Source organism: Scardinius erythrophthalmus (genome assembly GCF_964197995.2).
Source record: "Scardinius erythrophthalmus genome assembly, chromosome: 16".
NCBI classification, from domain to species: Eukaryota; Metazoa; Chordata; class Actinopteri; order Cypriniformes; family Leuciscidae; genus Scardinius; species Scardinius erythrophthalmus.
The window spans coordinates 25,831,885-25,854,718 of record NC_138236.1 but is presented as its reverse complement, the minus strand read 5'-3'; the positions used below and the strand labels follow the sequence as shown (position 1 = coordinate 25,854,718).

Genomic DNA, 22,834 nt, shown 5'->3' with positions numbered 1-22,834 from the left:
GCATTTATTCAAAGCAAAACTTAAATACATTTTTAGTGCATTTTAAGAATACATTTTACATTTAGGTTGCCCATGGTTTTGGAAATAGAGTAATTTAAAATTAATACAATCTTAAAAGGTCCAAGTAAAGTCATGTAAATTACCATATTGTTTCTCCTTTTCGGGTCTGTAAAAAATAAATAAATAAATAAATAAATAAAAAAAAATTAAATAATGACTCTGAAGTGATTGCAATCTCTAAAACATTTCTTAAAATCTTCATCCCGCACTCTAGAATGGGAAAAGTTATGGAAACTCATAGCTCAAAATGATTGAGAACACTGACTTAGTGTTAAAAAAACTTACTAGTTTCCCTGATTGCAGTTCTAGCTTATGCCAAATTTACTGATGCAAAGTAATGGGCAATAAACTATGGTTTAATACCACCATAAAGTTTTGTAAGCTTGTTTGTGATGTGTTTGTGTGCTCTGCACCTTCATGTGTGTTGTTGGTGTAGTGTTTTACAGGTAGGCCGACTCTCTGACACCATGTGCATTAGTGTTCCAGTGTATCTAATTGAAGAATCACACGTCTCAGCATTTTTCTTGCATGTGTGTGTTGCGGGTACTGTAACATAAGAGAGAAACAGCGTGTGTATCTCGCGCTTTGAGTGGGGTGGTGTGTGTAACTGAATAAACGGGTAAGAGTCGGTGAGTGTATGTGTTTCATATGCTGTAACACAGGAGTGAGACTGTGTGTGTTTATTTTTGGCTCAGTGCGAGCGTGTCGATGGCTGCCGATGCGTCGCAAAGGAAAGCTCTGAGATACCAGCAAACCCTGGTCAGTCACTGTCTTTCTGTGCCTCTTTCTCTCTCCCGTTGTTTTGTTGTCTTACGCGCAGAGGCGTTTCGCTGTCTTGCTGTTGGTGGGTGGCTTGCTGAGGTTTGTCGTGGTCAGTCGGGTCTGTTCTAACCTAGAAACGCTTGTCTGCCCAAAATACGACTCTTTAAATAATGGGTCTCAAAGTCTTTCACTTCACTAGCCTCGGCTTTAATTGATTTTCCATTCTATTCTTAGTGGCGACACACATGGAGCTCACTGGGCTGTAATAGCACAACTCATGAATAGGTATGAGAATTGTCGTAACCTGTGTCAACACCCTGCTGATTAAAGGCAATGTGTCTCGTAAACTTCCATTAGTGTCAATACTGTGGATTTGTGCTTCCTTGTCAGATTTTTATTGGCAGAGAACCATGCTTGTGTGCTCTACTTTCCACCTTTTTGCTTTTTTAATGCTTCTCTGTCATTTTATGATTGCTTTAGGCAGCTTCCAGTTGGAACATTTTCTATCCAAAATCTGTTTACTGGATCTCTGCAGGTCATTCGGGGTTAAAAAAGGTCTCAGGTTTCTGAAGATTCTGTAAAATATCTCGAATGCCCTTGAGGATTATTCGTAGAATTGCTTAACTAAGCAGATGTGTGGACCAAACCTCGTGATTTGTGCATATTCGTGCTAACCTACGCAGGACATCTCTGCTGCTATATGCTAGCAGAAACCTGAGCATGCAGGTTAAATATACGCCTAGCCCTCTCTGTTGGGCTGCTCTCGGTGGCTGCTATACGGCCAAGAGGAACGTATGGTCAGCTGGTCAGGTGCATTAAGCTATTTGTTAGAGTTTGGTTCCATTGGACAGCTTATTACTGTAGGAAGGCCTAAAGATTGTATTAAAGTAAAAGGAAGTCGATTGAACACGAAAGGTCAAGTATCAAAAGCAAGCGCGAGAGAATAGTCGTAAATGTGGTGTGTGAGAAAGTGAGACGAGGGGGGCGAAAGAGCGTCAATTCTTTAGCTGTCAGTTTTGCACTGTCACAAGTCATTAAGTTCCCACACACAACCTCCCCTCAACCTTCCTTTTCTCCACCTGTCTTCCTCTCTTCTCTCACATTTACGAGTTCCCACATCGATTTTCCTCTTCTGCCGCACAATATGGGAAGATCGCCAGAGCCGAGAGCTTTTTTTAACCTCTGTAAATTTTACGCATAAACGCATTACTGCCCCTGCCGTCCCATTTCTGTCTGTCTCGCGCACGCAGGAGATTCCTGTAGGGAAAATGATCCAGTCAGAGAAAAACTCGATCAGTAGCCCTATTCATAGGCTTTATGTGAATGTTTACCTCTGTATAATCAGATTTAATATGTTGTTACCATGTTGCTGGTGAAAGAGTATTTTTTCACCCAAGACATTACAACAGTGTGTGTGTGTGTGTGTGTGTGTGTGTAGTCAGATTTTGCCAACTTGAAGGAATAATTCATGTATAAAAGAACATTCTGTTATCATTTACTCACCCTCATGCCATTCCCAGAACTGTATGACTTTCTTTTTCATGCAGATATTTTGAAGAATGTTGGTAACCAAACATTGTATTGACAAAAAAAGAAAAGACACGATTTGCTTTATATGATGAACAGATTGAATTTAGGCTTTTATTCACATATTAACATTCAGTGCACACATCAGTTGAGGTAAACGGAAGCTCAAGCATGTTTGCTTGACTTGCGAGAACCAATGAGGTTCATTCTCGTTTTACACAGAATGTTTGAGCTTTGAACCAATGAGCTTCTGTTTATATTCTCTGATCAATGTTTATATGTAAATAAAAACCTAAATTCAATCTGTTCATCATATAAAGTGATTGCTTCTCTTCCGAAAATTTGGCCTAACCCCCCTAACCCCCAATTCATATGGATTAGTTTTACATTCTCTGTGAACGGTTTGAAGCGTCAAAGTGGTAGTTGCGTAACTGTCAATGGAGGGACAATAGAGATAAATGACATGAGGTTGAGTAAAAAACATTTTTCATTTTTTTTATGAATTAGGAAAAAAAAATTACCTCTCTTATATTCCACAGAAAGAAAGAAAAAGTCACACAGTTTTGAAACGTGAGTAAATGGTGACAGAATTATATTTTTGGGGGGTTAATTATCCCTTTAGTTAGGGAATGAAGGGATTGTTCACCCAAAATTAAAATTCTATCATTCTTTACATCCAAACCTTTGTGGCTTTCTTCTGTGGAACAAAAGACATTGGAATCACAGTGACTTTCATTATATGGACAAAAACACTATTCAAATTATCTTTTTATGTGTTCCACAGAAGAACGTAACTCGTACAGGTTTGGAACAAAATGAGGGGGTGTAAATGGCAGATTTTTCATTTTTGAGCAAACAATCCTTTTCATTTAATTCAATTCAGAACTACGTAGCCACTTAGGGAAAAATTGTGATGAGAAAAAAATATGAGACGGAAGGAAAAATCCTCAGTTCACCTTTTGTGATAGATATAAAGTGGGAGGAGCTATATTTCAAAACTATTGCTTTTCCCTGAGAAACTGCATTCGCTCGCAACACATTCACATTCTCTCACAAAACATTTGGTTTCTCTAAGAAACTTTGCTTTTGCTTGCGAAAGCACTGAAATATAGCTTTTCCTCCCACCTCATTTCCATCACAAAAGTAAACGCAAAAGTTTAGCGAGAGAATGCAAACGCATTGAAACATAATTTTCCTCTCATTGAATTTTTTTCACCATGCCCCTTTAGGGGATCCGTACCGAACAGTTTCTGTGAGGGTCAAGTTTAGAGCTGGAGGATGGAAAATATAATGTGCTTGATGTAAAAGAAAAGAAGTCAATGGAAAGTTTCCACTATGATGGGAAAACCAATGCGTGTGAATGCTCTTAGATGATCGGTGTATTCGTTTACGCAAGTGTTTGCTTATACTAATGTTAACAGCACTACGTGTTGTTTTTAATGGTCACAGTTAAGTGATTTCACTTCCAGGTCATACAGCTGCTGATGACCCTTCTTTAGCACAGAGGCCTCTGGGAGTCTGACTGCTGAATGACAGAAATGAACAGACTGAGAGTGAAATAGTGAGAGAGGAGGAAGTGTGCAGGAGATAAAAGGGTTGTTGTGTTTGAACTTTTACTTCATTATTAGTTAGAAATGCAAATAATAATATTGTTTTGATGATGAATTAGCATATTCCTGAGGTTCTGAGAATCGCAGACTACAGAATTCTGCAATGTCTACATCCAAGCAAGTTTGTAAACCAACTTCTTTTGCTTAAGGCTTTGTGGAATTTTTGAAAACTTTATATAATTTAAAAATGGATGCTGTGTGAAAATACACATGTATAAAAGCTTCTTATTTAAATGTCTATCATCTAAAGAAATAGAACACTGTTCAGCAGTATATAGTCTTGAGTAGCCTGGTTTTTGACCATCGACACATAGTCTGGTCCACTTTTTTATGTGCTGTTTTAAGGGTGGGTAAATTGTTAAGCCGGTCTTTAAAAAAAACTTGCCCAGCACTGTCTGCTTTACAGAAAACATAGAATAAATGTGCCTGAATACATTACTTCATAATTTCTATTTTTCCCAAGGTAATAAAACAGATTACTGAAAGCTGATTATTTTAAGGACAATTGACTTATAATCTGAATCCAGTTTGTGAATTGGTTTCCAGGTGAATTGGCGAATACTACTTTTGCACTCCTGGTAGTTGCTTAAATCTGAAATCGTCCGGTTCGATTTAAGTAGTCCATGTTAATAAAAGGACAGTGTAGAGGTGAAAGGAAACGTTAGAGATGTCACTTTACGTCACAAAGCTGATGAGCAGCAAAAAACCGCACGCATCAATCAACACCATTAATGCAGGTTTAACTGAATTCAACTTAAGCACAGACGACAATGAATGAAATGATGCAGAAAACGCTTGCACGTCCAGATACCTGCAGTGGACTTCATCTGACCGCCAGACAGGATTAGGAAATCACAGCCCTGTGAATTAATAGCTGCTGACAGCCCACTGTCAACCACAAGTGCTCTGCATTATGGGTAATGTGGTTTACTTATGCGTTAACCTAAAGGACACCTCCTTATAAGGCAGATACAGTTACTAATATTTGAATATTTCGTGAAGGTGAAAAGGAGAAGGAAAGGAGGAACCGAGGTACATAGCAGGCGAAAGAAAATGAAGATAGGAACAGACTGACAGAGAATAAAAGAGCAAGATGATAAGGGAGCCCATCAACACTTTTGAGACTGTTCTGAATTATGATCAGATTCTGGTGAGGTTAAACATTATTATATATTTCTTCTTTTTTCTCAGCTTAAACATTTTGGATACTTCTTACCAAATACTGTACAGTGTTCTATTTCATAACTCTTAAATGAAAATTTGGGATGAAGGTTTTTCTTTTTTTCTTGGTGCTTTCAGTTAAAATGACTGCTTAAACAAAAACAATGTATGACATAACAAAATATATGTATGTTAATTTTCTCATTATGTCAACTACTAATACCAAATTGAAATATATCAACACTACATAATAATTAACATATGTAATTATATTAATATACCAATAATATGTGATATTATTAAGTTGAAATGTGTGTGCATAGGTGCCGAACCCGTGTGTGGCTGGAATGGCTGAGCACCCACGGGACGACACGAGATATTCTCCATTCATTTTAACCAATCAAAAAAATCGATTGCTAATCACCCTCAAATGAAAGCAAGAGCTCCCTCATTTGATACTGTAATAATATCACATTGGCAAAAATTATTTGGCAAACGCTCCAGTTCGTATTTTTGCTTGTGCTATGGAGATTGCAAATGTTTCTATTTACAACGTGTTTTTGCAGCGGTGAGCAATGTAGCCAATCACAGACATGTTTGTTTATCTCTTGAATGCAATGGCCAGTCAGAGGTGTTTAATTTAGTCCGAATCCAGTTTTTTCCAGTGCCGATTTCTGCACGCTCGCAAATCCTCTCATTAAACGAAGTGTAGATACGATGTTAGTAAGATATTTATTGTTAAGTGTAGACAACTTTATTGATCATAACAGAACTTTGTGAGATTGCGATTAGAGATGAGTGACGGCTTTTTAGTGATTAAGGGATCGCTCTTTGCGTGCTTTCGAGTATTTAGCTGTATTTGGTTGGTAATGTATTTCCACTTGAAAGTTTGCAAGTTTTCTTTTTATTTGTGATTGTAAAGGTCTATGTGGAATGGTTTTTGTAAGAGTGAATATCAAAAGACAAATTGTGGGATGAAGTGTGGGCTCCCTCCGGCAGAAACATAAATCTGTGAGCGTGTTAATTATTATTTAGATACTGTATGACCAGTGTGTCTTGATCTCCTGATCAGTCTGTCAGTGAATGGGTCAGATTATATTATTATACTTACACACACACACGCTCATACACACGCACTGACCAGCATAACTGTGTTTTAATTAACTCTCAAAGTCACTATGTCCTTCAATGCTTACGTCTGTTAGCAACTTTCACTCTCTCTACTCGGCCTGTCTTCCTGTCTTCCTGTCTTTCTTACTTTTTCTTCTTAATTTTTTTTTGTGTGTGTGTGTGTGTGTGTGTGTGTGTGTGTGTGTGTGTGTGTGTGTCTCAAATCCTTCTATATATTATATGGTCAAATTCAAATCATTTTTAAAGAATCATTTTATTAATTTCAGTTGTTTGGCGAAGACATCATCTGATCTGTGCATTTTGTCAGGCCCAATGAGTTTTAGGCCACGGTTGTAAAGTTAAGCCTTCACTGTGAAAATCAGTTAGAGGAATGAGGAAAACAGGTGTTTGACAGAGAGAGAGAAAGAGAGCGAGAGAGAATATGTTGTCCTAAAGTAAATGTTTTTCTGTTCTGGAACAGTCTCTCTCACGCTGTCATCCTGTATAAGTCTACTGACTTTTTGGAAAATTGAAGAGTCAATGATAGAGTCAGCCTTGGGTCTTCTCTATATCTGACGCAAACTCTAGTATCTTATCACAGTAATGTAATAGATGAGAAAGGAATTAAAAGACAAAGTTTGTCAAATATATTATTCAGTATACTTATTCTGTCAGGTTTTTTCACTCCGGGTTTTAGTTAAATCACCTGTTGCCCGAGGTGTGTGTGTGTGTGTGTGTGTGTGTGTGTGTGTGTGTGTGTGTGTGTGTGTGTTCAAGTGTAGTGTATAAATGCTGCTGGATAGTGTGAGATGCTCTGTGGAAGAATGTAAAATCTCTATACAGTATGTTCAAGACTGCAGCTACACAAGAGGTGGGTTTGCATTAGTCTCTATTATAGATGCATTTTATAAAATTCAGTATTCTTGTTCACTTTCATTTGTTTCATAACCCTTATTAATTAGGGTCACACTTTATTTTAAGGGGAAATAGTTACATTGTACTTTACTTAAGTAATATGAATTAAACGTGTAACTACGTCACCTTAAAATAAAGTGTTACCCTAATTAGTATTACTTTCAGTAATTACTTAATTATTAAGATGACATTAACTTAAATGAATATATTAAGAAGCATAATATTTAAGATTATATATGCTTACATATATTTGTAGACAATATTTTGTGATAGCACAAATATACAGTGTATTTTATATATTGTATTTTGTATATTGTGTATATATATACACACACATACATACATACATACACACACTTAACTGACTACTGGTTTACTATATAATAATTGTTAATGAATAGATTATTTTGTTTAAATCGCTGTCAATTGTTAGTGAAAGAGAATTACTTTAATTTGTGTGTTGAAATTAATATACATTCTGGTCCACATTTTTCCATGTTATTACAACTTCCAGAAAAGTTCAAAATTTGTTCTTGGATTCTACATTGAGATGACATTTTAAGTAATATAGATTACTGTATTTTACATGTAACCTATTTGTATAATTTAGCTATCATCAAATAATTGTTTCGTTGACTGATAGAACTATTGACTTTTTTTTTTAAATAAGTTAAATCCCCCAAAAGTTTGTTAGACATTCATGATGCCATTCATTTAATTCTAACATGCTTTTATTATTTTATATATTTATTTATCACATTTTACATATTGAACTAAATATATCAAATACAAATACACTGAATATTTTGAGTCGTACATTTATATTGAGCATTTCTTGTTTTTGAGTGTGCATGAGGGGGCTGAATCTGATCCCTTGAGTCTCGCACCATGTGGGGTCTGTGCTGCTCCAGAATGTGTGTATGTAGGCGTGTGTATTGGGTGTAATGGAAGGAAGGAGAAGAATGTCTTCGTGGATCACTTCCTCCTTTACTGGCCAATAGCCAGAGTGTGGTCTGTCCTGATTGACAGCTCAATATTTGTGCATTTGTATACTTGTGAAGTCGCAATGAAATCAGAATTGATTATTATTATTTTTAAATGGCCTCCATTTAGTTTGCAACGCCCACTTTTAATGTTCCAGTCAATTTCTGATGGATAAAATCAAGTCTCGCACTACTTTTTTTTCTTTTTCTTTTTCTTCTTTTTCTCGTTCAATAAGCCACTTGGATATACATCACAATAGGGAACAAAAATTGGAAGCAATTTCTGGTCCATGCCGACTTGAATCAGTTCTTTCTTTCTTCTGGGGTGTTTGGCTTTTTTTTTGTTCGTGCAACATAGTTATACAGTTTGAGGGCTAAATTTTCGGGGTGAATCTTGTGTGTGTCGGTGCACTGTATGATTGAGAGTATCTCGGGGGAGCGCTTTTTCCATTCAGCCCTGTTCGACAGCCTGACTATTTCTGTCTGACACATACAAATGACTGTAACTCACCACCACACACACTTACATTGATTCACTTCACATTCCTACTTCTACAAGTTTTCACATGCACACAATCACACTGAACTAATGAGCACTGTGAAAGTTGTGTGAAATCAGGACTTCTGTGTAACAAAATTTTTCACTGCTGAATTGCAATATCTATATCATCGACTATTTACACATATTCTCAATTTTGCATTTTCTCTGCAGTAACAGCAGATTTGACCTCCATTGATTTTCTTCACTTTGCTGATCAATGTAGGCTAAGTGTCATTTTGTCATTTCTGTTCTGGTAGAAAACTGCGTTCTGTCTTTTTCAGCTGTACGGGGAATACCGGGAGCAGCTGGGTAATGTTGCCAGACGGGAGGCCACACGTCTGTTGACTGAAAGGCAACGGAAGAGGCATGCCGGCAATGCCAAGGCAACCAGGAGAGGCCATGGCCGAGCACATCATGCCAGCCTGGATGTGGGGCCCATGACACCAGGTTTAAGCCCCTCCTCCTCTATAAAGAAGCCACGCCCCTATTCCAAATGCCAGGGTGAATGACAACAAAAAAAAACTCATTCTGGTTACCTAAAAATTACATGCACTGTTCTAAAGTGCAGGTAAAATATCTAGTGTGAATAGCCATTAGAATGTGTTTGCTTTGCAGACTGTCTGGGCCGTATCCAGAGGTATATGGTGACAAAGCTGGGGGAGGACTGGATCTTCTTGGTTCTTTTGGGTCTCACTATGGCTCTGGTTAGCTGGAGCATGGACTATGCCAGTGCCAAGAGCCTACAAGGTATATCACAGTATATGCCTATTTGATGACACTTAGGGTGCTTTTACACTAGCACTTTTGTTGCGGACCCACCAACCGTGCCCGAATCTACCTAAAAAGGGTGGTCTGGGGTACAGTTCATGTGAACTCCGATACGGTTCGCTGCTGATTTGAACGTAGTTGTACTAAATCGCAGAAGTGAACCGCTATTGATACCGTATGATTCAAAAGAAACTGTGTTTTTCTGTGTTGTCTGACTCTCTCACTTTCCTGACAAGGGTGACTGATGCACTGCAAGCAGAGAGAAAGTGAATTTCTCATTTGTGCTCGTTGTTAGCAGAAATGGACTCCCACCGCCTTAAAGCTGCAGTCCATAACTTTTTTTGTGTTTTAAAATTTACAAAATTTATATAATAAGCGAGTGCATCATGAATCCATTTTCCAAAACGTGTTTTTGTCTTATCCTGAATCACTACAGTATACACCTATGATAAGTGTTTATTTTTGGACTATTTTAGACTGGTTCGGGTCGTACCACTGCGGAGTAGCCTAGTACCTGTGTGACTCATCATAGACATAACAGAGAGAAGTAGCTCCGGCTACAATGTTCTTCTGCAAGACGCATGCAGTCCTGTTTATTTAACCGCTAGAGCACCAAAAGTTACAGACTGCAGCTTTAAAGGGGAACTGAAACGAAATAGGAAGTAAAGGTGATATAACATTTTGTTATCATTGTTATTTGTGTAAGGACCCTTGCACCTTGCCAGTTTAAATTTGACACAGACAGCCAGCTGTCACAGCGCGTGCACTTAACTAAATTCTCTTTATCGTCTTATGCTATGTGTATCAGTATATTCTAGATTTTTCCCTACATTATTGTAGTTCTTAAAGTGACAGCAGTCTATATAAGAATCATGTTGCAATCTCTGCCTCACTCTGGTGGCTTGTTGGAAAAAACGCGTATGTGTGACGTAGTGGGCCATGTGGGTTTCCGTAGTGTAAACACAGTGTAGCGGGGGAATCAGTCTAAGTTTACGGTACGAATGTAGTAGTGACGCAGTCTATGTTCCAGTTAAATGCTAGCAAGCAAAGTGCCTTTTATGCCCATGAACGTGTACCACTGTGAGTAATAAAGCCAGAGTTCATTGCTGCAACCAGCCGACGCCTCACTGTTTTGTGCTTCGGCTCTGTTAGCCCGGACCACTAGACGCAAGTTACCTGCCACGAGCCAAGTTATTATGTTGAGACCAGCTAGCTCCCAACTACGGTTCGGAGCATGGAAGCTGTAAGGGTAGCAATCAGTATACGTTTCATTCATACAGTGAGGAATATGCAGTTTTATCATTTCATTTGATGATTCAATTTCTTACTTAAATTCTGTTTTTAGTGTTAACTTATACAGTTAAAAAAACGTGTACAGTCAAAATCAGTCAGTTCAGTCAGAGTAGCAGTAGAGTAGCCTGACATAACATTAGTAGCCTACAGCGGTACCATGGCAGTGACGTCATCGAACACAGCTGCGCTCTGATAACAACAAATGTAAATTTCAGTATTGGGAAAAACTTCATGTTTTGTTTTAAATATTATTTTTTAATTAATTTGTTTACAATTTTAATAACCAACATGTTATTGAATTATATTTTGTTCGTTTCAGTTCCCCTTTAAGAACATTTGCAGTACATTTGTGGCAGATAGACGCAAGTGCTGTTGCTTTGGAAACAAAATCAAAGGTTCAAAACCAATATGTAAAAGTGAGGTGAGTAACCTCAGTATGCATTTTAAAGCCTTCCCCTACGTCGCCTTTACCTATCAAACTAAATAGCTACTGCTTTGTTGATGCAAACGTATCTCGGTTCGGAATCAAACAACACAGTGTGAACACAATCCAGCGGAGGTGGTGGGAGGGGAGAGCAATCGAACTCTGGTTTGGACCAGAATTTTGCATTTGGTGCATCCCTATTTATAATGTTATATAATATTTGTATTTCAAATAAATGCTTTTTTTCTTTCTTTTTTTACTTTCTATTTATCAAAGAATCCTGAAAAAAATGTATCACACATTTTCTTTCCGCAAAAATATTAACAGCACAGCTGTTTTCAACTTTGATAATAATAAGAAATGTTTCTTGAGCAGCAAATCAGCATATTAGACTGATTTCTGAAGGATCATGTGACTGAAGACTGGAGAAATGATGCTGAACATTCTACTTTGTCAACACAGGAAATACATTATAAAGTTGTTTTAAATCTTAATAATATTTCACAATGTAAATATTTCACAAAATGTTTACTGTATTTGGAATCAAATATATGCAGCCTTGCTAAAAACATTAAAAAAATCTTACCAACCCAAACTTAAAAAAAAAATGTATTCTCAGATATGTATGTAAATGTTAATGTATGTATGACGTATTGCATAATCCGGTGGGCTTTTGCTGATAATTAAACGTGAATTTCTCTGTCCAGGTATCAAGGAGAACGAGTAAACATTGCTCATTTACATTGACTACCGACACTAACAATTCAAAGCGTTTTGAAAGTTACACTTCAATGATACACTATGACACCACGTAACAATCAAATTAAGTATAAACACAATAAAGTATAAAGTATATGGAAGCTGCTCTTGCCAGTCTCAGAGCTTCAATTACCGAGAGCAGGGCATTCTCAGTTGAGTGTCCGCTTTGGAAACCAGACTGATTGTTGTCCAAGAGGTTGTTCTGTGTAAGGAAGGAAGAGATCTGGTTGAAAACAACTCGTTCAAGTGTTTTCACGACGAATGGAAGAGATACCGGTCTGTATTTCCCATATGTGCTGGATTTAGAGTGGGTTTCTAAAGCAGTGGGGTTACCTGAGCCTGCTTAAATGCTGTGGGAAAGGTACCAGTGTGAAGAGAGGCATTTATGATGTGTGTGAGTGCGGGTACAACTGAGGATGAACTGGCTTGAACTAGGTTAGTGGGAATAGGAGCGGACAGGTGGTAGGGCAATTGGAAAGGAGGAGTTTGGAGACTTCTGCCTCTGAAAGTAGAGAGAAGGAGGGTAGAATGTGTGTGTTAGCTGGTAAAATGTGTGTGTCAGTTTGTGGATTGGTAAATTGGGCGCTGATGGTGGTTGTTTTATTTATGAAGAATGTGGCAAAATCGTCAGCTGTTAGGGTTGATGAAGGAGGAGGAGGGTTGAGAAGAGAGGAGAAGGTTTTGAAAAGCATGCGAGAGTCAGAAGAATTGTTAATTTTGTTGTGGTAGTAAGTCATTTTAGCAGTAGAGATATTAGCAGAGAAGGAAGAGAGGAGGGATTGATAAAGACCAAGGTCAGTAGGATCTTTCGATTTGCGCCACTTTCTCTCTGCACCCCTGAGTTTAGAACGATGTTCACGGAGAACATCAGATAACCAGGGGGCAGAGGGTGTGGCGTGGGCTGACCTGGAGGAAAGGAGGCAGAAGTTGTCTAAGCAGGATGTTAAAGTGGAGAAAAGAGTATCAGTTGCACTATTAGTAACTAGTGTTGAGAGCTGATCAGGAGGATGAAGTGTGGATGAGACCAGAGAGGATAGGCGAGAGGGTGAGCATAGGTTTTGCCGAAAGGTGACCTGTGGAGGAGTGTGTGTTGTGTTCTGAGGCAGGTTGAGGTTGAGAGTGAGGAGGAAGTGATCTGAGGTGTGCAGTGGAGTGACCAGTGTATGGTCAGTGGTAGGGGTGCAACGGATCAAAAAACTCACGGTTCGGATCGTTTCTCGGATCAGAGTCACGGATCGGATCATTTTTCGGATCAGCAAAAAAAAAAAAAAAGACAAGACAAGACAAATAAACATAAGTTTTGTCTTTTTGTTTATTAACACTTAAAATATTAAATAAAAATATATAAAATCAACAGTGGGTGCGCGACGGGATGACGTAACGTGGCCATGCTTGATGTATTTCCACCATAGACTGTAAAAAGGTTTCCACCGATGTCCCGATACCACTTTTTCACTTCCGATAAGATTCCGATGCCGCAGCTTTGGCTACTTGCCGATACCGAAATCAATCCGACATTTTTATTTTAATCTTGAACTAATACTACTAATAATAAAATATATGGAAGCACTTTGCTCAATTAGCCACATAAAAACATCTCACTCAAATGGAGAACAAATACTTCTCCAGTATATAGTCCACAACAACAGTTGATAATGAAAGACTGCCACCCTTTTGAAAGACCTTTAGATATGTTTGGTAATTGTACCTGAATGAATTTAAAATTAAAATTAAACTTTAACGTTATTCTCATCTGAATTATAAATAATTTATTTCTGTATAAAATAATACTACCATTAAAAACACATTTGATTTTCTTTTTTAATCAATGTAGAATGTGTAACTTCAAAATAAACAGATTACTCTGTTTGAGGACAAGAAATGAAAACCAATGCAATATGATGAATGTCCAAAAGATTAGATAATCTTTGCTTTTAAACACCGTGTGTGTGTGTGTGTGTGTGTGTGTGTGGGTGACAGTTAGGTTACAGTTTGACAAGAGTTTACAGTTTGACTGTTCCACATGTTTCCACTGTTCGATCGCGCCCGTGCCTCTCTCTCTCGCTCTCTCTCTCGCTCTCTCTCTCACACACACACACACACACACACACACGCACGCACGCATTGCAATCTTGACATCGCAGCCTGTTCATTTTGCTGCGTTAACACGAAACGCGAATAGAGCGTCAAATTTGCGTCTAGTTCGATGCTTGAACAGTTTGAATCCTTTCGCGCGTCCAAAGCGAATAGGACGCGCCGCGCGCGTGATAAAGCGAGCGTTTGAAGCGAATTAGACGCGTGTTCCAGGGAAGCCAAAATGCTCCCATACAGGTAATTTTGACGCGGGGCGTTCAAGCTCCTCCTTTCGGTTCCTCCGCTCGCCATGACCACGCTGTGTGTGGACTGAACATGCGCACAACTTCTTCTTTTTTTTTTTCATAAATCAATCCGCGAATCACGTGTGTGCCGTACCGAAGATATTGATCCGAACGGATCACGGATCAATGATGATCCGTTGCACCACTAGTCAGTGGAGGAGTAGCGTGTGTAAATAAGGTCCAATTTGTTACCTGATTTGTGAGTAGCCGCAGTAGATACTCGTTTGAGGTCGAATGAGGCAAGCAGAGTGTGGAAATCAGCAGCCTGAGGTGTTTCTAGGTGGATGTTGAAGTCTCCAAGAACTATGAGAGGAGTACCATCCTCAGGTAAGGATGAGAGTAGCACATCAAGCTCCTCCAAGAAACTGCGAGGGGTGTGTGAGAAAGTGAAGTTAGTGGAGAAGGCAGCTGGTGTGGCAGTGTCCTCTGGTCTGATTCAGGTCTCAGTCAGGGCCAGTAGGCTGAGACCTGAATCTGAATGACTAGAAATAGATGTAATGAAATCAGCTTTGTTTACAGCGGACTGGCAATTCCAGAGACCAATAGGAAAAGAGAATATAGTACTAGAAGACACCGGAAATTTCCTTAAGGTATGCAGTTTGTTAGGATTGTACTGCCTCCAATGTGTGATATTTGATTTACGTATGTTAGTAATAATAGGGATTTGAAAACAGTGTAAGAAAGATCAGATGAAAGTTGTGTAGAAGAGAAAGGAAACAAGAAATTAATACTCAAGTGCCTTGTCAGTGTCCTTGCTCGGTGGAGTCCCACAGGTTGAGTCGTTGGTCTTTACACTCTTCGGTCGCTCAGGTAGAGTCGTTGGTCTTTACACTCTTTGGTCGCTCAGGTAGAGTCGTTGGTCTTTACACTCTTCGGTCGCTCAGGTAGAGTCGTTGGTCTTTACACTCTTTGGTCGCTCAGGTAGAGTCGTTGGTCTTTACACTCTTTGGTCGCTCAGGTAGAGTCGTTGGTCTTTACACTCTTCGGTCGCTCAGGTAGAGTCGTTGGTCTTTACACTCTTCGGTCGCTCAGGTAGAGTCGTTGGTCTTTACACTCTTCGGTCGCTCAGGTAGAGTCGTTGGTCTTTACACTCTTCGGTCGCTCAGGTAGAGTCGTTGGTCTTTACACTCTTTGGTCGCTCAGGTAGAGTCGTTGGTCTTTACACTCTTCGGTCGCTCAGGTAGAGTCGTTGGTCTTTACACTCTTTGGTCGCTCAGGTAGAGTCGTTGGTCTTTACACTCTTTGGTCGCTCAGGTAGAGTCGTTGGTCTTTACACTCTTCGGTCGCTCAGGTAGAGTCGTTGGTCTTTACACTCTTTGGTCGCTCAGGTAGAGTCGTTGGTCTTTACACTCTTCGGTCGCTCAGGTAGAGTCGTTGGTCTTTACACTCTTCGGTCGCTCAGGTAGAGTCGTTGGTCTTTACACTCTTTGGTCGCTCAGGTAGAGTCGTTGGTCTTTACACTCTTCGGTCGCTCAGGTAGAGTCGTTGGTCTTTACACTCTTCGGTCGCTCAGGTAGAGTCGTTGGTCTTTACACTCTTTGGTCGCTCAGGTAGAGTCGTTGGTCTTTACACTCTTCGGTCGCTCAGGTAGAGTCGTTGGTCTTTACACTCTTCGGTCGCTCAGGTAGAGTCGTTGGTCTTTACACTCTTCGGTCGCTCAGGTAGAGTCGTTGGTCTTTACACTCTTTGGTCGCTCAGGTAGAGTCGTTGGTCTTTACACTCTTCGGTCGCTCAGGTAGAGTCGTTGGTCTTTACACTCTTCGGTCGCTCAGGTAGAGTCGTTGGTCTTTACACTCTTCGGTCGCTCAGGTAGAGTCGTTGGTCTTTACACTCTTTGGTCGCTCAGGTAGAGTCGTTGGTCTTTACACTCTTCGGTCGCACAGGTTAGAGTCGTTGGTCTTTACACTCTTCACACGATGAGGGCTGCCGCGGTGCACTAACCTATTTTATACACGTTATTGAATACAGCAGGCCATGCCCTACTATTTAGCCAAGCGAAACTCAAAAGTCACGACACACAAACAAATACCAAGCGGGCGCGCGTTTTACCAGAGTAATGTTAAGTTACCTTTAGAAAAACAAAGTTTCCTAGCAACGTTTCCTAGCAACAAAGAGCCACGCTAAAATCTACTGGGAAAAGTAAACACTCACAGACTGATGTTCTGTCCTGTTGTTCGACTGCTTCTAACAAGTAAAGTTACTAGCAGATGGGTTTGGGTAGAATAAATAACTTTAACTGGCTTTGGCCACGCCCTACTATTTAGCAAAGGAATCTCAAAAGTCACGACACAAACAAATGCCACGCGGGCGCGCGTTTTACCAGAGGCCCTTGCACTGTCCGAAGTTCGCGTCCGAATTTTTCGCACGTTAAAAAATAAATACGACCTCTCACGTTATGTCAATCACGCTTGTACACTGCCTCCGAAACTTTCCTCCGCCAAAAAAAAAAAAATCGAATCAGGTTCGATTTTCTGCATTTTTCGCATCCGTAGCAAGCATTTTGAATGGTGTTTTGACAATTCAGAACCACCAAAGCGAAAAAAACGCATGCGATAATTTCGGACTCAGTGTGCAAGGGCCTTAACTATGAAGGACCAAAAATGACAGAACGAAAAATAAATAAATAAATAAATAAATAAAAGTAGAAATAAATAAATAAATGCAGAAATAATAGTAAAAATAAATACATTTTGGTAATATAAATGGCTATTTCTGTATTTTTACATGTATTTATTTATTTATTTATGCATTTCTATATGTATTTATTTATGTATTTATACATTTATTTATATATTTATTTATTTATATATGTATTTATTTATACATTTATTTATTCCTACATTTATTTATTTCTGTTTTTCCACATTTCTACATTTAATTATTTCTGTATTTCCACATTTCTACATTTATTTTTCCCTGCGCATGTATGCTAATTGACCACTGGCTAACCACGCCCCCTCCACTCACTCAGTCAACATTCGGTAACAGGCGCTATGGCAGCTGTCACAGTAGGAGACATTTCACAGGAGGCAATTGATGATTTTTTGGAGACAGAAAGATTATCATCTCGATGTCACCAAAAGGGCCTTAAATATGCATTGGAGGGTTATATTAATAACTTTATTGTTGAGAAGGTCGATAAGCTTCAGCTCCAGAACAAAGATTTACAGTTCACAGTGTAAACGTTATAGTTTGGTGCTATTTCGCTTCAAACGCTCGCTTTATACGCGCGTCCTATTCGCTTTGGATTCAAAATGTTCAAGCGTCGAACTAGACGCGGATACGCGCGAATTTGACGCTCTATTCACGTTTGGTGGGAGCGCAGAATAATGAACAGGCTGCGATGTCAAGATTGCATTGCTGGAATGTGTGTGTGTGTGTGTGTGTGTCAGAGAGCGGGCGCCGGGGCGCGATGAACAGTGGAAACATAAAAACATACTCCATTTTGTTCATACAGGACATAATTAGAACTGCAAAGTGTTTAGCCTACTTATATTTGTGTAAAACACAACATTGTGCTTTTGTCAAACTGTAAACTCTTGTCAAACTGTAACCTACAACTGTCACCCAACCAAAATCACACACACACGCTGTTTTAAAGCCAAAATGACAAGAAAAAAACATAAAAACGAATGAAAACTGATAACCGCAATGCATTGCAATGGACGAGGAAGCAGAGAACGTCCAAGTGTATTGGGTTAGCTATGCGTACTGTGATTGGCTCATCGCGTTTGGGGGCGTGGCTTAGCCATTGGTCAATTCGCAGGGAAAAATAAATGTAGAAATGTGGAAATACAGAAATAAATAAATGTAGAAATGTGGAAATACAGAAATAAATAAATGTAGGAATAAATAAATGTATAAATAAATACATATATAGATATATAAATAAATAAATATATAAATACATAAATATATAAATAAATGTATAAATACATAAATAAATACATATAGAAATGCATAAATAAATAAATAAATAAATACATGTAAAAATACAGAAATGGCCATTTATATTACCAAAATGTATTTATTTTTACTATTATTTCTGCATTTATTTATTTATTTCTACTTTTATTTATTTATTTATTTATTTTTCGTTCTGTCATTTTTAGTCCTTCATACTTAACAAGTACTAGCAGATGGGTAGAATAAATACTTTAACTGGCTTTAGCCACTATTTAAATAATTAACCCTGTAAAGCCTGCCATGAAATAATAGTCCACATTTCCGGAATAAATCACATTCTAAGAAATGGAACAGTTTATTGAACCTTTAGACAAAATCTTAATAAAAATAAATCTAGTAAAAAATGGTTTGCATATGTTATCATGCTTTTATGGTGCATTATAGTATGATATAGGAGAATATGGAGAAAAAAAAAAACATCTAAATTTTATTCAGAGGCCCAAACTGAAATTGGAGCAGTTGCTGATATTAATAAAGCCAAAATGTAAGATGAATGAGGTCTTTATAACAGTAGCCTATAGCAGACCGCTTACGTAAAATGCATATACATATCAGTTGTCACTCTATATCTCCTAATAATATGTCTTAGTAAGATGATATTTAAATGCTTAGTTTTATGATCAAAGCTCTGTAGTTTTTATTGTGGGGGTCAAAACATAAAATGTAGCCTAACGCAATGATGATTGAGAGATGAACACATAAATGTTCCTCAAAACTGTATATTAAATGGCTTTTTACTTGCTAAAAAAAAGTATAAACTCTAATTCAGATGATAGTATATGGAAGTAAAATAATGTCAAATGTTTTTGAAACAAAAAGCCTGTTGAATTGCACTACTTGAAAAAAAATAGGCATTGCATTAATCATGCTTGCATTTTAATGCATTGTATTTTTAGGGCTTGCATTTTTATGGGCTGAAATTCAGCATGGTTGAATATTTAAGATGTGAATATTTCAATTAAAAACATTTCAAACACATTTTCATTATTAAAAATTCAATAATCCATATTCACCTTTCATATTTCACTTCCAAAATATTCAAACTGTTTAAAAATACAACCTATAATATTCAACAGGCAATTTTCGGTCCATTTTATTTCGCTTTGCAAAATTCGCTTCCACAAATTCAGTGGTTCAAATTCGACAGTAAATTCAACGGAACTGCAGGAAAAGCAATAGACTACCGAGATACTCTCCATCTGCTGTTAGTCGACCTCACCAGCAGGGGGTGCAAAAGCGCTTGTTGTTGACGAAGACAGAGCAACAGTTAGAGCAAGCCATTCATTCATAAAACTCATTTAACAGCAATGCAAGTGTATTTGTGATTATTATGACGGCGGTTTTATGTTAAATTCAGTGTCTTCACGGTTACTCTCCCTGTGTAGCCTACAAGCATCTTTCTCTACCGTGAACAAGATTATAATGTTATTCCCCGATGCGGATATACAGATCCAATATTACATTTTTGAGATTGACATATATTTCTCTTGGTTGTTTAGTTGCCTTAACTTTATATTGTGGCGATGTGCTGCATGCAGGCTATTAGGGTTTCCCTCAATACTTAAGGATTCCCCTGCTGGACATAAACGCTTAACGTATAGCTTAATGGACTAATTACAGTGATATAAAAGACCAAACTCGCAGGCAAGCAGATTGACTCAGAATAACGCGCAAAGTTTAATGCTGAGCGTTTCCCCAGTGATAGACTGGCATTGACGTTGGACATTCGCACATTTAGGGACCGTCTCTAAAGTGTATACTACTTTGGTATGTACGTTCCTAACTTCAATATCATTTGAATAGAACGACTTACAGTCATAAAACCAACTGTAAAGTGTTCATGTAGTGTCAGGCATAATGCGCACCCTTTGGATTTTTGATATTTATTCAAATAAATTAAAGTTTGCTATTGAAGTTAGAAACGTGTATGCCAATGTTTTATGCAACTTTTGAGACGGTCCCTAAATGTGCGAATGTCCAATGTCAAGCCAATTTTACATTTATTAGGCTACATTTGGTCATTTATTTAGCAGACGCTTAATAAATGACGCTTAATAAATATATATATATATATATATATATATATATATATATATATATATATATATATACTGTAGAGAGAGAGAGAGAGAGAGAGAGAGAAAAGAGAAGAGAAAGTGTTAGTATTGATCAAGTGTTGATTTTATGCCAGTATATCACGAAACGCTCAGCATGAAACTTTGCACGTTACGTTCATATTCTTAGTCCATCTAGCCTATATAGTAGCCTACAGCCTACATCCCCAATAAGGTGCAAGTTTGGTCTTTTATATCTCTGTATTAGTCCATAAACTACGTTAAGCGTTTTGTCCCGACAGAAGGGGAATCCTCGAGTGTGAGGTATATTGAGGGAAACCGATTATAATCCTGTTCATGTAGAGAAAGCTGATGACATGCTACACAGGGAAAGTAACAAGTTATTGAATGAAACATAAACACAGCTTTTGTGTCTTTATCATCTTTTCTGTATATATACTGACACAGCTCATTTTCATTTTATGAATGAATGGCTTGCTCTAACTGTTGCTCTGTCTTCATCAACAACAAGCGCTTTTGCACCACCTGCTGGTGAGGTTGACTAACAGCAGATGGAGAGTATCTCGGTAGTCTATTGCTTTTCCTGCAGTTCCGTTAAATTTACTGTCGAATTTGAACCACTGAATTTGTGGAAGCGAATTTTGCAAAGCGAAATAAAATGGACCGAAAATTGCCTGTTGAATATTATAGGTTGTATTTTTAAACAGTTTGAATATTTTGAAGTGAAATATGAAAGGTGAATATGGGTTATTGAATTTTTAATAATGAAAATGTGTTTGAAATGTTTTTAATTGAAATATTCACAGCTTAAATATTCAACTATGTTAAATTTCAGCACATAAAAATGAAAGCCCTAAAAATACAATGCATTAAAATGCAAGCATGGTTAATGCAATGCCTATTTTTTTTCAAGTAGTGCAATTCAACAGGCTTTTTATTTCAAAAACATTTGACATTATTTTACTTCCATAATAGTAGGCATGTACAGTAGAAGATTGTTTTGGATCAAGTTGATAATTCAGGCCTTAGAAATGTGTGTGTTAAATATGATGCAGTAGGCTTTACAGGGTTAATAGTTAGTAATGAAAGTCTTTCATAACTTTTAACTGAGATGCTAATTGTATGAAAGTACATCTTTCTGTTGTACTTGTAGCCCTGTTGATCAGATAACAAATTATGGTCAAATATATATATATTTTTTCCAATATTAAACTTCTTTCCTTCCCCACTTATAGTGGGACCTGATCAAATAAAAAGTGCCCTATAACTTTTCTTCTACCTCTCTCTCTAACAGCATATAAGTGGATGTATGGAGAGCTGAAAGGGAATGTGGCTCTGCAGTATCTGGCCTGGGTCTCATATCCCATCATCCTCATCGTGTTTGCGTCCCTTTTCTGTCATCTGGTCGCTCCACAAGCTATAGGTATGCTTTTATTTTATTCCTGCTTTTATTTCCCTATATTCTCTGTCCTTTACCCTTCCACACTTCTATTTGCATCTCTGTTCACAGTGTCACAAATCTTTGTCTAGTCTGTGTCCTCAATCCTTCTCAACCACCCACAATACATCAAATCGTCCTACCCGCTTTCCAAAATGTGATCATCATGGTCTTGTTTTCTCTTGCTTTCTCTCGCCTCTCCGTGCCACAATTGTTTTGATAGCTTTCTCATGTGCCCCACATCAGATATACAGAGGATATACAGCAATCTTTTTCATCTTTAATAATCGCTGTGACAGGATCTACACTCTGTGTAAAATGATGTTTGTGTTTTTATAGATTAATTTCACGCTCTCTCTTTTATCTGTCCCTCAGGCTCTGGGATCCCTGAACTCAAGACCATCCTCAGAGGTGTGGTGTTAAAGGAGTATCTGACACTCAAAGCATTTGTGGCTAAAGTCATTGGTCTTACGGCTGGTCTGGGCAGTGGAATGCCCATCGGGAAGGAGGTGGACCTCTTCTACTTATTTTATTATATTTTTTATGTATAAATGTATAACATTTAATTGAAATATGTAGATGAAGTAAAAAAAAAATTTTTTTACTGTAACAAATATTAAATTAATGAAGATTTTGTCTGTCTGACTGACTGCTTGTCTATCCATCCATCTATCTGTCTGTCTGTCTGTCTGTCTGTCTGTCTAATTGTATATCTAATTATCTATCTGTCTGTCTTTATAATTGTCTCTACATCTCTCTATCTATCTGTCTCTCTGTCTATCTAACTATTGTTGGATTGAAGGAGAAAACTTGGGAGTCTGTCTGTCTGTCTGTCTGTCTATATAATTATATCTGTCTGTCTATATAATGCTCTCTATCTATCTATTTATCTGTCTGTCTGTCTGTCTGTCTGTCTGCCTCTCTGTCTGTCTGTCATTAGTTCAGATATATGGCTAACTGGTTGTACTAATTATCACTATTATTGCAGCTCTTTGTTGAATTCAGAGAAATTAATTTTGTTACATAAATTCTCTTTATAGATACAGACCGTTATTCATCTGCTG

The 22,834-nt window shown here is 38.0% G+C and overlaps 1 protein-coding gene across 3 annotated transcripts in view; it reads left to right on the top strand.

Moving 5' to 3' along the window:
- The first annotated feature begins 627 nt into the window (after positions 1–627).
- clcn1b (chloride channel, voltage-sensitive 1b) overlaps positions 628–22,834 on the top strand; it is a 48,251-nt gene continuing 26,044 nt past the window's right edge. For 2 of the 3 annotated variants that reach the window (XM_081387773.1, XM_081387771.1), the window contains exons 1-5: positions 700–819; positions 8,951–9,170; positions 9,285–9,416; positions 21,627–21,755; positions 22,146–22,279. In XM_081387773.1, the coding sequence (XP_081243899.1) occupies positions 769–819; positions 8,951–9,170; positions 9,285–9,416; positions 21,627–21,755; positions 22,146–22,279 (666 nt within the window). In that variant the 5' untranslated portion in view covers positions 700–768. Of the gene's footprint in view, positions 680–699; positions 820–8,950; positions 9,171–9,284; positions 9,417–21,626; positions 21,756–22,145; positions 22,280–22,834 lie in introns of those variants that run through there. The other variant, XM_081387772.1, reaches the window with a different exon arrangement.